Source organism: Pempheris klunzingeri, chromosome 3 (genome assembly GCF_042242105.1).
Source record: "Pempheris klunzingeri isolate RE-2024b chromosome 3, fPemKlu1.hap1, whole genome shotgun sequence".
Lineage (NCBI taxonomy): Eukaryota > Metazoa > Chordata > Actinopteri > Acropomatiformes > Pempheridae > Pempheris > Pempheris klunzingeri.
Genome location: NC_092014.1, coordinates 21,971,534 through 21,984,825, shown reverse-complemented (window position 1 = coordinate 21,984,825; position 13,292 = coordinate 21,971,534). Strand labels below are relative to the sequence as shown.

The 13,292-nt window shown below is 41.3% G+C and overlaps 2 protein-coding genes across 3 annotated transcripts; one reads left to right on the top strand and one right to left on the bottom strand.

The window, feature by feature from the left end:
- The first annotated feature begins 206 nt into the window (after positions 1–206).
- dpcd (deleted in primary ciliary dyskinesia homolog (mouse)) lies at positions 207–7,307 on the top strand. Of its 2 annotated transcripts, XR_011587159.1 has the most exons (7): positions 207–271; positions 853–933; positions 1,044–1,168; positions 1,342–1,475; positions 1,629–1,731; positions 2,253–2,436; positions 7,230–7,307. XR_011587159.1 is itself a non-coding variant. In XM_070856438.1 (6 exons), exons 1-6 carry the CDS (start codon positions 208–210, stop codon positions 2,355–2,357), a joined length of 612 nt encoding a protein of 203 aa, XP_070712539.1. In that variant the 5' UTR covers position 207; the 3' UTR covers positions 2,358–3,306. The 2 variants fall into 2 exon arrangements, 1 of the variants encoding a protein (XP_070712539.1); XM_070856438.1 differs by lacking the exon at positions 7,230–7,307 and having other exon boundaries at positions 2,253–3,306.
- fgf8b (fibroblast growth factor 8b) lies at positions 4,557–8,268 on the bottom strand. The gene is made up of 5 exons (XM_070856437.1): positions 8,210–8,268; positions 8,068–8,104; positions 7,250–7,430; positions 5,581–5,687; positions 4,557–5,303 (listed from the first exon to the last, which is right to left on the bottom strand). The coding sequence occupies exons 1-5, from the start codon at positions 8,266–8,268 to the stop codon at positions 5,007–5,009; spliced, it is 681 nt and encodes a 226-aa protein (XP_070712538.1). The 3' UTR covers positions 4,557–5,006.
- Between the last annotated feature and the right edge of the window lie 5,024 nt (positions 8,269–13,292).

Below are 13,292 nucleotides of genomic sequence, written 5' to 3'. Positions count from 1 at the left end.
AGTGTAGTTTTAGTTTGTCTAAACTTGTATCTACATTATACCCCAAGCTGCACATTAAATCGTGGTTATTCGTGATAAATAGTAAAATAGTAAAGTTTGATTAATTGTATAGATAATTTCCTATCTAATTTGTGAATTGACCTCGGTTGCTGTGGTTACGGGTTGAATCCGGAAGTGGCCTTCATCAGCAGAAATATCTCCAGAAACATGGCTGTGCAAAGCTGGATTGATATCCTGAAATCATCAAAGAAAACAGCCTTGGTACATGATGGTAAGTAAGTAAGTTAAATTAAGTAAGTTATTTTTCATTATTCGCCAGAATCTGACTCGTTTTGCTGTTAGCTAGCTTCTCTGCTAACGTTGATGTTACTAGGCAACGAGCAGGTGGCACAGCTAGTCCTCTAGCATATATACAGTTACTCAAGTTGTTCTAATATTTTATCAACACATTTCTATAATTTACCATCAACCCGTCGCCAGTATAGCACAATATCTGAAAAGGTTGTGTGCTAGAAGAGGTACAGTGTGACTCCCTGTTCTCTGGGTGTCTTTACAGACCAAGTCAGCATTTGATTGAAGCATTTAACAGCTAGCTAGCTAGCTCCCTGTCCATCCGAGCTGGTGTCTGTTTACAGCATACAGCTATTTTTGTTTCACCATGAAATATTATACTTGTGCAGAATAAAAGTATTTGATATATTGCATACTGTCCTGAGTATTATTAAATGTAATAATGTTGCGTTAGTACTGCAGCTAGTTTGAGCTAATCCAGAACATCCAATCCAAATCTAATCTAAATTTTTTTTTTCTTTTCTGGTTTGTATGATGAATCTTTACATATTTCACCTTCAGGAAAAAGGAAGATCCACTATCTCTTTACAGATGGAAAAGAAATGGCAGAAGAGTATGACTTGAAAACAGACGAGCTCATTGGTAAGCAGCAGGTTTTGACTTTTACACAGAAGCATGTACTGTAGCTGCTGGCGTTCTGAATTTCAGTGGCTTAAGTTTATGTGTCTTATTGAACTTTTGGTACTTTTCAGCACGAAAGTGGCGGCATAAAAGCACACTTGGAGCTCAAGGCCAGTGGCAGGTAGAGGTTGGGGAGCCACTTGAAGTCCCTGTCACTTCTTTGGATTTGGCGGTGATCAAGGAGAACTGCTCCAATGTGGGTTTTCCTCCATGATCTCTATGATTTTGATTTTAGAATCACAGTTGAACCACTTCCTTTGCTAATATGCAGTTTCTTTTTTTTTTTTCGGTTCATTTTGTTTCCTTTAAGGGAAAATGCTAGTAAATGTCATGTCTGTAAAATGGAGTTGAATGTTTCTGTTTCCACAGCCTGTGTTCATGCGCAAAGACACAAAGACCAGCTTTCAGTGGAGAATCCGCAACCTTCCCTACCCCAAAGATGTCTTCAGTGTTTCTGTGGAGCCGTCCGAGAGATGCATTGTCATAAAAACCTCAAACAAAAAGTAAATGCGCCTGAGAACACTTGGCTCTTTACATTCCTGTGTTGTACACTTGTTGCATGCAGTCCTCATGTCCTCCCTATAGATGGCACTGTTTACAATACATTTGTCTATACAGTGGTGTGAAAAACCAATGACATCTTCATGTCTTCTCAGGTATTATAAGAAGTTCGGTATTCCTGATCTAGATCGCAGTCAGCTGCCACTGGACAGCTCCGCCCACAGCTTCACTCACGCCAACAATACTTTGATAGTCAGCGTAAGTCCTACACAACAATGAACAATAAAATCATTTAATGATATGTCACTTAATGCTTAAAATATAAAGACGAAACCTTGAAGCGTCATTCTTAGATATGTGTTGTAACCTAAAATGTTTAATACAGGGACCTAAACAGTAACATGTCAGCAATCTGCAAAAGGATCTACAACCACATTTTTTACTTCCAGAAACTATGATCCTTCTTTATATTAGATACTTTTTAAACAATGTTTATGTCACATTAAAGTGTAACTTTTTGCATAACTTTTATGCAAATCATGAGAACAAGCTAAGGTGTTTTTTTTTTTTTTTAAATTATTCTGTACTCCACTTTGTCCTCTGTGCACCTGTCGCTCTCTGTTTTTTGACATTACAACTATATTTGTTATGCCAACAGTAATTGCTTCTTTTATTTGCTGTGTGTTTTGGACATTCTTTCAACTGGATTGCAGCAAAGGATTTGCAGGACGAACACCGACAGAATGTTGAAGTCATTGTTTTTCTTCTCTCTTGTCCAGTACAAGAAACCCAGGGAGATCTTAACCCTTGAGCAGGAGCTACTGAAGGAGCTGAAGAAACTGAAGGGGACCGGTGACGGCGATGTCGACTGCAAAACTCAGTGAACTCTGACTGTGGGAGCGGGAGAATGACTCTGCGCTGCATTTAAAAGCAGAACCTCTCTGCGTCATTTTCCAGTCACATGTGAGCGCTCATTCATTTTTCTTTGGTGGATCCTTTCATTAAGAGGAACTTTACACGGTGCCTTGTCAATGGTTTAATGCTTCTAATTGCATTTACTAGTTGGGGTGTTAACCAGGGCTGTTAATGCAGATATCAGTCCTGTCCTTTTGTATTCAGACACATTCGGTAAAATATATATGTTTCTCAGTCTTACAGAAAAATAATTTCACAATTAACTTAAAATCTTTGCAGGGAAATTTGAAATTGTATCACAACAGTTTTTTTTTCTTTGCAAACCTGCTAGGGAGCAGTTTTGATGGGGGGGTCACATAACCTACAACCTGACCCTGCTTTCATTGATGTCCTTGTAAAACACTCAAAACACACAATGCCTCATCCCTGTTCGTTCCGGGGTCACTGTTACGAGCACATCCCATTTGTGTTAACTGAATACCCTCATGTTCCTTGCATGTAGTGGGCCACCCTGAAAGCCATTACTGAAAGTTCGGTCAGCAAGAGAGCGAGCTAGTGTTACTGTTTCCCTTTACAACAGAGGGTCCCTCTGACCCTGTGGTCTCCAGCTCAAACTCCACAGACACAAGCCAAAATTAGGTGCAACTGATGCAGGACTTTGTTCCAAATGGATTTCATATCATAGTCTAACAAGGAGAAACAGAAAGACAGAATGTCACACTTTTTTTGATTTTTTGAAGTCTATGTATATGTGACATGTACAGAAGAAATAGAATTGTATAAATGAGTGATTCCGAATGAGATATTTGTCTAGTTTTTCACCGAGTTCAATTAAGAAAAAAACCCTGTCCAGTCAGAAATGCTTAGACAGTGTATAAAAAAAGAACAGTGCCGTTTAAAGAAGACAATGGCATTTAAATATAGATTGTTTCAACCTTGTGATTCCTTGCATTTTTTTACCACTTGTCCAAACCGAGAGAGCAAGAGCAAAAAGCAGAGACAAAACCACAGGTCGCTCTCACCATTGTGCTTTGTCTCCTTCCAGATGGAAAGAATAGGAATATAAGGGAACATTTTTTAACTCAGCCTGTCCTGTTGTTTTGCAAATTCTTGTGAAGGGCTTAATGGACTTTTTAAAAAAAAAAGACTTTTGACAAAAAAATGCATTCATACATCCTTAATTAGGCAGTGTTTGGTTTTTGAAGAGGTGCAGTGTTAATACTATTTAAATGGATCATGTATAAGTACATGCTGTTGAGCAAATTCCCCAAAAAAACAAGCATTCATTCTGAGGTCTTCATTTTGGTAATTTAGTTTAATGCTTTACAGTCTTCGGAACTTGAGTTGCTGTCAAAACAAACAGCAACTAACAAATTGGACATCCAGCTCATGCACTGCGAGAGCTGCTGAGTCCCTCTGTTCAGGGTCTTCTTCCTCCCCTGTCGTTTGGCCTCTGATGGTCATGCTCAACTGCTTCTGGGAAGAGGGTTTCTTTTCTGCCTCCCTTTCATTCCCGAATGCCTCTTCCCAGCCATTCCCCCTCTTTCAGCCGATGCCACATTTTGCCACACAGGCCCTGATGCTTTTTCTGCAACCCCTCAACTCCCTCTCCGCGACCCCCCCCTCCCTCCCACCCCTTACCCCTCCCTGTGTGACTGGCTTCTTTTTGATAACTGACCCCTCCTCGTGTTATTATTCGAACCCACTATTGTATAACATGCCCTTTTATATGAGGTTTCACAAAGGGCCCATTTGATCAGAGGGTTACGGTGTGCGATCGTGAGAAATGCAACTACATGGTGGTAACCTTTGTTTGGGCCAAAATGGTGGGCTGACCTCATCGCTTTTAATGCATAGCTCGGGCCATTCAGGCCCAAGTCTCACTTGCTGAGCACATTGAATTCAGCAGCCTGTCACAGATATTGCCCCTCAGTTATCTGGGTCTCCAAGTTGAAGAAGAAGAAGGGAAAAAAACAACAGTTTTTGGGGGTAACCAACAATGTATGCTTGCTTTCCATCCCAAAACAACCACACAAGAGAAAAGCCAAGCCGCTCGTGAACTGATTCTTTAGTGGTTTTAATATACACTCTACAATAAATATTTCCATCATTTGACGTCATTTACATTTTTACAGTAAAAATATATTCATATATGTAGAAAAGAACAGGTTAAAAATTCTCCCACATGGCCTCCCAAAGGCAAGATAGCTGAGACTCAGATGCTGTAACAACAAGAAAATGCACAGATAGCTGCCGTGTCTAGCTTCAACTTACTCATTTCCCTTTTAAACATTCTTTGTTGCTGAGCTGGCTGAACTTCTAACCAAAGGTTTTCATTCATGACAATATTGTTGAGCACTTCTGCACCTTAATTGCCCCCTGATTTAATAAGTAAAAATCAGTCCTAAAGACTGTCTGAATTGGAAATAACTAACAGATTAGATAGTCAATGTTTACATATAATCCAGTACAAAGAATTACATAAGTCCACAAAATGAGGCAAAAAGTGTATGGGCACTTGACTGTAAAAGTTAATTTCTCTGGGAGCACTTGTTTTCTCTTGTAGTGGTTTTTTCGGTGCTGGTTCGGCCACAGTTCTCCCTCAGTGGTTTCAGTCCTCAGCGGCCGCCTGAGCGCTGCTGATGGGAATGTTTAGTCCGCTTGCTGAAAGGCTGCACGGGAACAGCGAGAGGAAGGACATCAAACGGTCTCCTCTCGCTCAGCAAGTGCCCCCTGGGTAGACGCTTCATGAAGTGGGCCTCCCTCTGGTGCTGCTTGGTCTTGGAGGCCTTCCTCGGACGGCCCTTGCGTGTGAAAGCCATGTACCAGCCCTCGTACTTGGCGTTCTGGAGCGCCGTGTAGTTGTTTTCCAGAACAATCTCGGTGAAGATGCAGTCTTTGCCTCGTCCTTTCCGCTGGGAGAGAAAAAAGAGGGGGAGACGTTGAGGTATTTTGGATAGCTTCCAGGAGAAGCGGAAACATCGTCTTCATTTCCAGAAAATCAAATACCCTTTGAAACTTTAGGAAGGCTGCTCAGAAAACTCTCAAAATCAAATTTGCTCTGGCTACGAATGTGCCTCAACAATGTGTCGCCATAAGCTGCAAATCTGGAATAACATTTCCCAGAAACAAACGAACTTCAAGATGCTGCTTTAGTCATACGCAGCCACAAAACTATTAACTCCAGATTACCTTCCCGATCAGCTTCCCCCTCTTGTTCATACATATGTAGTATCCTGTCTTCACCCCTTTAATGCGAATACGACTTCCAAAAGAGTCCGTCTCCACCTCCAGTTTAGCTGCACAGACAAAACAGATCACAACTAATGAGATGACACAGTTCTGACACGGCGCAGGCATGCAGATTATGATGTAACAGTGTGTGAGACGAATGACCTCAGTACGTCTTTTCTCTGAATGTATTCTTTATGGATGAAATGGCATCTTGTCATCATTTAATGGTATTAAGTTGTTCTGAGACGACCCCGACCGGTGCACCAGAACTACGAAGATGACATACAAACTTCCTCTTAACCCTTTTATGATGCAGTAGCGGCCTTTAACAATGGCATGCGAGCCTTCCAAAATAGCATCAAATGATAGTGATTCTGCAGGGCGCGATTGTTGTTGAATGTCTGTAAACTGTGCTGTGATGCAGTTCAGACTGGGGATAAAGGAGAGTGAGAGCACTGCGGTCAGGGACACAGCCACAAGCACAGAGCAGCGGTCAGGTTTGGGCCGCTTACAGGAGTGACACCCACTTAGGATGTGTGGCCAATGTGTGCATGACTGACTCTCTGTCGCCCTGTGTGAAAGTGTGTGTAGGCCGAGAAATGTAAAAGACAAAAGAGCACACAGGAGAGGCAAGGGGAGGAGAAGGTATAAAGTGAAGATGCTGACTTCACCTCTCCTTATAAATTGAGTCATACGTTGAGTTGTAATGCAATGAAAATTCCTCATAAAATGACCCTCCAAAAAAGCAGGCAGCAGGCACTGAGGAGAGGACGGGTGGTGGTGGCTGTGGTGGAAAGATGGCTAGACGCACCGAAATCCTTTGGTGACAGGAATTCTGCTCCCTTTAAGTTTAAGACACTTTTTTCCTGCTTGAAGCGAAGAAGAAAAAAAAAAAAAAAAATCCTGTCCCTGAAGTCCATCATAACAGGTGTCAAGGACTTTCTCCACTGCCAGCACACTGCAGAAATAAATGATCTTCATAAGGCCATAAAAGATGGCAGCGCTGATGCCACGATGTTTACAATTGCTACTACTGTTTCTCCTGGCTCAAACATTTTCCTGCATGCTGCCAAAAAACGACATAATTTATACCGCTTTTCAACACCGGCCTCGCGCACCATTGAATTTAAACAATTCCCGTGTTTGTAAAGTGAACATGTTTCCTATTTTATTGTTTTCCTGCGGTTCCAAAGCCCTGAAATGTAAGAAACTCTGGCCTTTAGCTGTCATCGGCTCTGACTGATCTGGCCGTAACACACAGGGGCTTCAAATAAAGTGGCTTCATCATTTCAGAGACAATAAAACCAATACAAACTGCTCTCCCTGAATGGATTAACATATGTGGGCCTTTATTCGGCTATTTATTATGTTACTAAGTTTAAAAAATAAAATAATTAAAGCCATTTCCGGTTAAAGGTTAAGCTAGGCTGTTCAGGAAAGCGTTCAAAACCTAATTAACGCCATATTAAGTGTTCTCGCGATATCTTGCGTGTTTCTCATAAATTGACGTATAGCGGTTAAATGGACAGTGAATTATGGCGTTTCTACTCCCGACATGGTGTCGTTTGCTCTGTAATTCACTACTAATTCTCACTCCTCTCTGCTAGCCTTGTTTTCTTCCTCCTACCGTGCACGGCTCCGTCGTCTCCGTTGGCGTTGACCCTCTTGTTGGCCAGGACCTGGACGTGCTTCCCGCTGGTGCGGCTGTACAGCTGGTAGGTCCGCGTCAACCTGCGGCTCATCCGGTCCGACAGGCGGCTCTGCTCGGTGACATGGTGCTTGAAATTAGGAGGAGACTGCACAGTGTTCTGTCGGACGATAGGAAACACATGTCATGAAATTTGAAATGACTTTTTAATGTCGCTGAATTTTTACTTTGCAACTCGAGGCGGTTTAAAAAAAAAAAACTAAAGCAAAATAAACAAACAAAAAAAAAAGCCTGAAAAAAGTCATCTGCGATGTTAGCTTGTCAGTCTAACAGCCAAGGCCCCACTGTTCATTATGTCATTCATCATATTTAATAACTCATCCTGCCTCTCTCTTTTACTTCTGCATGTGCTGTATCTTTTTTTTTGAAGATGCTTTCATGGACCCTCGGGGATGACATTTCCCTCTGATAGGTTGTTTTCACCACCGATGATCTTTCACCCCTTCTTGACTTCTTTTTTTTTTTTTCCTCATTTCAGCCCTTCTCCGTCCACATGTGTTTTAACAATCACTTTTTAGGCTGGAGCTTACCTCTTTTCAAGATGTTTGAATTGTTGCCAATTGCCATAGCACTCATAATAAAATGTTTTCATTGTTATTGCAGCCTATTGCAGATGTAGAGACGCTGAACTATAAGCCGCTAAGCACGGCGCCTGCGTACCCTTTAACGTTCACTTACTAAATTATACAACTTTACGCAACATAAATGCTTTTTATTGGAGTGAAAATGAGAGTTACCTGTGCGTAAAAGCAAAGCGCCGTGAACTGAATTAACCTGCGGGGGAGAAAAGAGAAAATAAATAAATAAAAGCTGGAACCTGTTGCTCGAATTCAACGAGTCACATCGGCAACTTTCTGATCTCGTCACCTCTTTACTTACAGATAACCTAACCTCGATGTTCTCAGCCTCATCTTGTAATAGATCAAATATTGCTTCATGAATACTCCGCTGATTCGGTGCTGGAAGATCTCGGAAATAAAGTTCCTCCTGATGGGGATCTCAGCCCAACTTTTATCCCCCTCCTGTTACACATAGAAGGCGATAACCGTGACAATTAAGAGATCCACGGCTGTCGGGGTCCCGTGCAGGTACAGGATCCTCTCTCCACTCGAGTCTTACATTAAAAAGAAGTCCCGAACATTTAAAGGCGCTGCGGTGTCAATCCAAACTGGGAGTCCGGAGAAAGCGTCTGTCACCAAACGACCTCCATCAAATCCTCCTCGTGTCAATCACTCTCTCGGTAATGAAAGTCTTGATTAAGGTTTGAAGCCGAAATAAATACTCTCCGACTTTTTTTTTTTTTTATCACAGATCTGTGTTGATTATTTGCGCTTTTACGCACGGATTTTTACGCAGCAGCGGTCAGATGTGAATTTCCTGAAAGTGAGTGCAAATTAAACAAAACAAAAAAAAAAAGAAAATCTTGAATGAATCCCACGAGTAGCAACGCGGCTCTATTTGTTCCCCGTGCAGCTATGATGCTACGGCTGTCCCTCTATAAGATGCACGGATAGTAAAGCTCCAACGTCAGCCTTCCTCCCACACGTGTATTTCTTGTGGTCGCCTCCCGTCCGCATACAGCATCTGCCTCCCTCTACATTTAAATGCTTTAACTTGCGGGAAAGTCAATATCCTCGGCGAGAGCAGGCGGAGCGTTCAAGCTGGAGCCAATTTGAAACTGAATACTTATTAAAACACTTCGCCTGCGCCTATTTGCTTACAAATCTACAGACGCAGACATCCTCAATAAGTTGAATGTATGTAATTAAACAACCTATAAGATGAAAGACTATTTAAAGAGCATATCTTGGCTTAATGTGCAGGTTAGATCCTCTCACACACACACATTAATATCAGCATGTTTTCTAAAATGTTTTTACCCCAGCATTTATTCACAATCATGAACATTAAGCTCATCCATGCACATGTCATGATATTACTGCATCTTCATACATGTAAAAACACAGCGCTCTTGGTTTTCTATAAGCAGAAATGTCCACATGGAAAAATTCCCTGGCATGTACTTAAGAAAATCTACAGTTACATTAACTTATTCCCTGACTGCAGGTTAGAGGTTGTTTGGTGGTCCCTCAGGACAGACCTTGATGTACTTTTTCATCCTACATATGTAAGTAATATGTATTCCATGTGAACACATGACACAGAATGGTTTTCACATAACATCTAAAGCCTTCGCCTTGGATACAAATGCTCTCCCGCTCGCAGTCGCTCCTCCATAACTTTACAATCCTGGTTTGATTTTCAGAAAGTGTGTCCTGGGTCTGGTCTGCTACTTCCAGAGCGTGGTTTCATACACTACATCATGCAATATATTGTAATTATTCTTTGTGACAACAAAGCGGCAGTGCTTCCTGCAAGGGAACATGACTGTTGCACATTGGCCTGATAGGGAGGAGAGAGGGCGTTTGGAATGTGGGATACTTTGAACAAACTCTGAACTTGATTCATTGTGTAGATGCCGTTTTCAGTGCAACACAAGAAGAAAATGGCTTTGGATAAAGATAATTAAGTCGCTTTTTTCCACTTGAATCGACTATATTCTTTGGATAACAGCTACACGTTCTTACAGCTAATAAAATGGGTAGAGTATTTATAGTTAAATATAGTAGAGCATTTGAAATATCTGTAGTATAACTTAAACTCTGTGTCTAAGATTTACACCACTTGTGTAAAAGTCTTTCTTTTTGGTTTTGAGATTATTTGCACCAGATTTTAAATGCTAATTTGACCAAAATTGGTGAGGAGATATTGATGGAAGAGTGAAGCAAATGTCACTCTCCACTGTTCCCGTGGTCACAGATGAAATGAGCATTAAGAGTGTCATTCAAAAACTGTGACAAACTGGGACTGCACAGGCCAAAGCTGAACACACTAAAAAAAATGGCACAAAGAGATCTTGCACCTCCTTCTTAATCACTTATGTAAATCTGAGCCGTCATGACACCAGGGGTGAAAGGAATTTTAGTGTCTCAGCGTCTACACGCACGCTTTAAATCAGAATAGAAATGCTAATCTACAGTATAGGTTTATAGACCTCAATCCTCAAAGTGGATTATTGTCCTAATGAGGCAAAACCGACTTTTGGACATGGACTGTTACCTGTGAGCGTTCATAAACGCAGGCCCATGTTCTCCGCATGAACAGTATGGGAAACTTTTGCACCCTTTGCACAGAGCAGCTGTACACGGCTAAAGTGTAATATATATATAATTATGTGAGTTTGGTCAATGTCTTAGCTGTAAATCAGTCATTTCGGCCAATGCAGGGGATTTAGAGGGTGAAAATGGACCTGCCTTATTAGTTCCAGCGGGACACTGCAACAAGTGATTTTGCCACCTGGAACAATTCAGCACTTTGTTCTTTCATATTTTGACCCCTTATGAAGCGGTGATCGCACATCCAAATGGGAAATCCACATGCATGATAATTAAAGAGATTGAGTTTTATGAAGACCACACAATGACTTATCAAAAGTGCATGGCTGACTGTCTGAATTTACAGATTCGCTCTGTCGCGAGTCATTTAAAGAAACTTTGATTAAGAGGAGAGGGAACCCGGGGTGCTCTAGATGCAGGTTCTCTGTGTGTTTAAAACCCTCTGTCACAGTCTCCTGTACATAACTCAAACCTAACTTTCTTTTTTAAGAGGAAAGTTAAATACACACATTACTCTAGAGCAGAAACCTTTCATTTTATTCCCTGAGGTCCTTTAGTTTACTGCAGCCCGTGTCAGATTACAACCGACTGAATCAATTTCATGTGATATTGCAGACTAATGTAGGTTATCAGGAGTAATTTGATGGAAATGATCCATATTCTGTTGTTGGATATTTGTGTTGTCTCACTGAAACTCTTCAGTCTTGCCATTTCTGTGTCATTCAAAATACACAAATCAATTCTAACCACTGAAATGCTCATATTTGTCGACATCCCTTCTTCAAACAGGCAGCTGAGTCTCACATGCCGGAAAGCACGACTCTATTTCATTGCAAGATGGCTTTTATTCTCTCTCAGATACTTGCCAGCTTTCTTCCTAGTCTACTCTTGTCATTGCCTTGGGACAGCCAAGACCAGTCAATGACCCAAGTCCACTGTCTTGATTGCAAGGAAAGCTGTCTATTTCCCACATTTTCCCAGCGGGGAAATTTAAGAAGAATTCAAATCCCTTGAAAAGAATAGTTAGAATATTATTGCAGTGGCTGATGATGAAAAAAAATGTCTACATTAGGCTTTTTTAGTTCTTTATGTAGACAAAATGTTTAATTAGTATTCATTTTGTTGAAAAAGTGCCAGTACTGATACAGAAAGTCCCCGTTGGTGCCTTTACTGAATCTCACCTGACCTATAGTTGGACTTTTTGGAAAATACTCTAATTTGCTTGCTGTCTCACTCATCTCACTCAATCTCACTCATATTTGTACACTCAGTGCACTTGAAGTGTTGCCTGGCGACCTCTCAGTGACTCCACAGCTCACCGCACTCAGCTAAGAAATAGTCCTATGCGTTATCCCCAGTGAAACCACAATGTGTCATTTTCACACCTCACTTTTTGTACGGATTCCAGAAACCAGATATAATGTATAAATTAGTGAGCTTTAGAAGTACATTTAGGCATATTTTTTACCTTTTGGATGGAGTTAGGCTCATTGTTTCCCCCTGTTTCCAGTCTTTATGTTAGGCTAAGCTAACTAGCTGCTGGCTATAGCCTCATATTTAGCGTGCAGGCATGACGCTGGTATCGACTTTCTCATCTAATGCAAGAAAAAAAAGAAATAAATAAAGTGCATTTCCCAAAATGTTCAATAACACAAACATAGTCTTCGCTAATTATTCTCACATACAGTATCTGCCCCACAGTATTTACCGCTTTAAAAAACATGACTGAGAACATTTGGTCCAGTGCTGTACAGTAGATACATCTCTTTGACTTCACTACAGTCCACAACAGCCACTTATAATTCAGAAACAATTCCGTCTCTGCAAATGTAAATGATATTTGGTTAAGATGACCTGTCAGACAGGTTTGGCTAAAATTCTCCAGACTGTACATGAAAGGTTCCTGTGAAACACGATCAAAAGCTATCATTTTTTACTCTCGTTTTTTACATACCTAACTGTCTGCTGCCTCACTCCTGCGATTCTCTAGTGACCAGCTTTTCTGGCTGCTTAATGAGTTTGAGAAGAGTTGACACTGGTCCAAGTTTTGCCCCAGATCCCCACTCTTTTGCCTTTTCTCTTAGTCTCCCAATGCTGCTTTTCTCATTTGGATCACAGTTTGCTAACTAATTCAAAGCCCTGGTATCAGCGAATGAGGTACAAAAACAGCAATCACTGGCCGCTGTGAAAAAGAAATCACAGAGAGGAACTCTTTGGCAAAGATGCACATTGGTTATTCTTAGAAGAGAAGTGACTGAATGTCTGAAAAGGCCTCAGAGCAGACTACCATTCAGTGAGAGGTATTATTCCCCCTAGCTAATGTGAGACATAAAAATACACACTCTTGCATAAGGCAGAGCCAATGGAAAGGTAGACACCATAGAGGAAGAGAAAAAACAGAGCCAGGGAGGAAGACGGACAGAATATGAGAGAGAGAGTGTGTGTTTGTATGGGTGTGTGTTTGGGTGGAAAGAGTATGTGGGATGTTGTGATCCTCTGTGTCATCTGGTAGCAGCGTCGCTCGTCATCCAAACCTCAGCGGCTTTTTAGGGGAGCAGCTCTTCAATCAACCTGTTGTAATTATGCGCTGCTGCATTGTTCCAACAACGTGAACCACATAATGTGCCTGTAACCGCATCGCCACACACACCAGTAGCTTACCTTGAATTGGCTCGACAGTGTGCTGGCTCACAAATTCAGCATCACTGAAAGTTACAGTTTGTGTTCAGAGGAATACATGGAGGATTAATGGCATACTTTACTCTAATGGACTTAACACGTACATT

Excerpts from the sequence above, each read along its gene's own strand:
- fgf8b (XM_070856437.1), bottom strand. The coding sequence starts at position 8,268 with ATGAAGCAATATTTGATCTATTACAAGATGAGGCTGAGAACATCGAGG. Across the intron at positions 7,431-8,067 it reads CGCTTTGCTTTTACGCACAG|AACACTGTGCAGTCTCCTCC; the intron begins GTAACTCTCATT and ends ATCGTCCGACAG. Across the intron at positions 5,688-7,249 it reads AGACGACGGAGCCGTGCACG|CTAAACTGGAGGTGGAGACG; the intron begins GTAGGAGGAAGA and ends TTGTCTGTGCAG.
- dpcd (XM_070856438.1), top strand. The coding sequence starts at position 208 with ATGGCTGTGCAAAGCTGGATTGATATCCTGAAATCATCAAAGAAAACA. Across the intron at positions 1,476-1,628 it reads ATAAAAACCTCAAACAAAAA|GTATTATAAGAAGTTCGGTA; the intron begins GTAAATGCGCCT and ends ATGTCTTCTCAG. Across the intron at positions 1,732-2,252 it reads ACAATACTTTGATAGTCAGC|TACAAGAAACCCAGGGAGAT; the intron begins GTAAGTCCTACA and ends TCTCTTGTCCAG.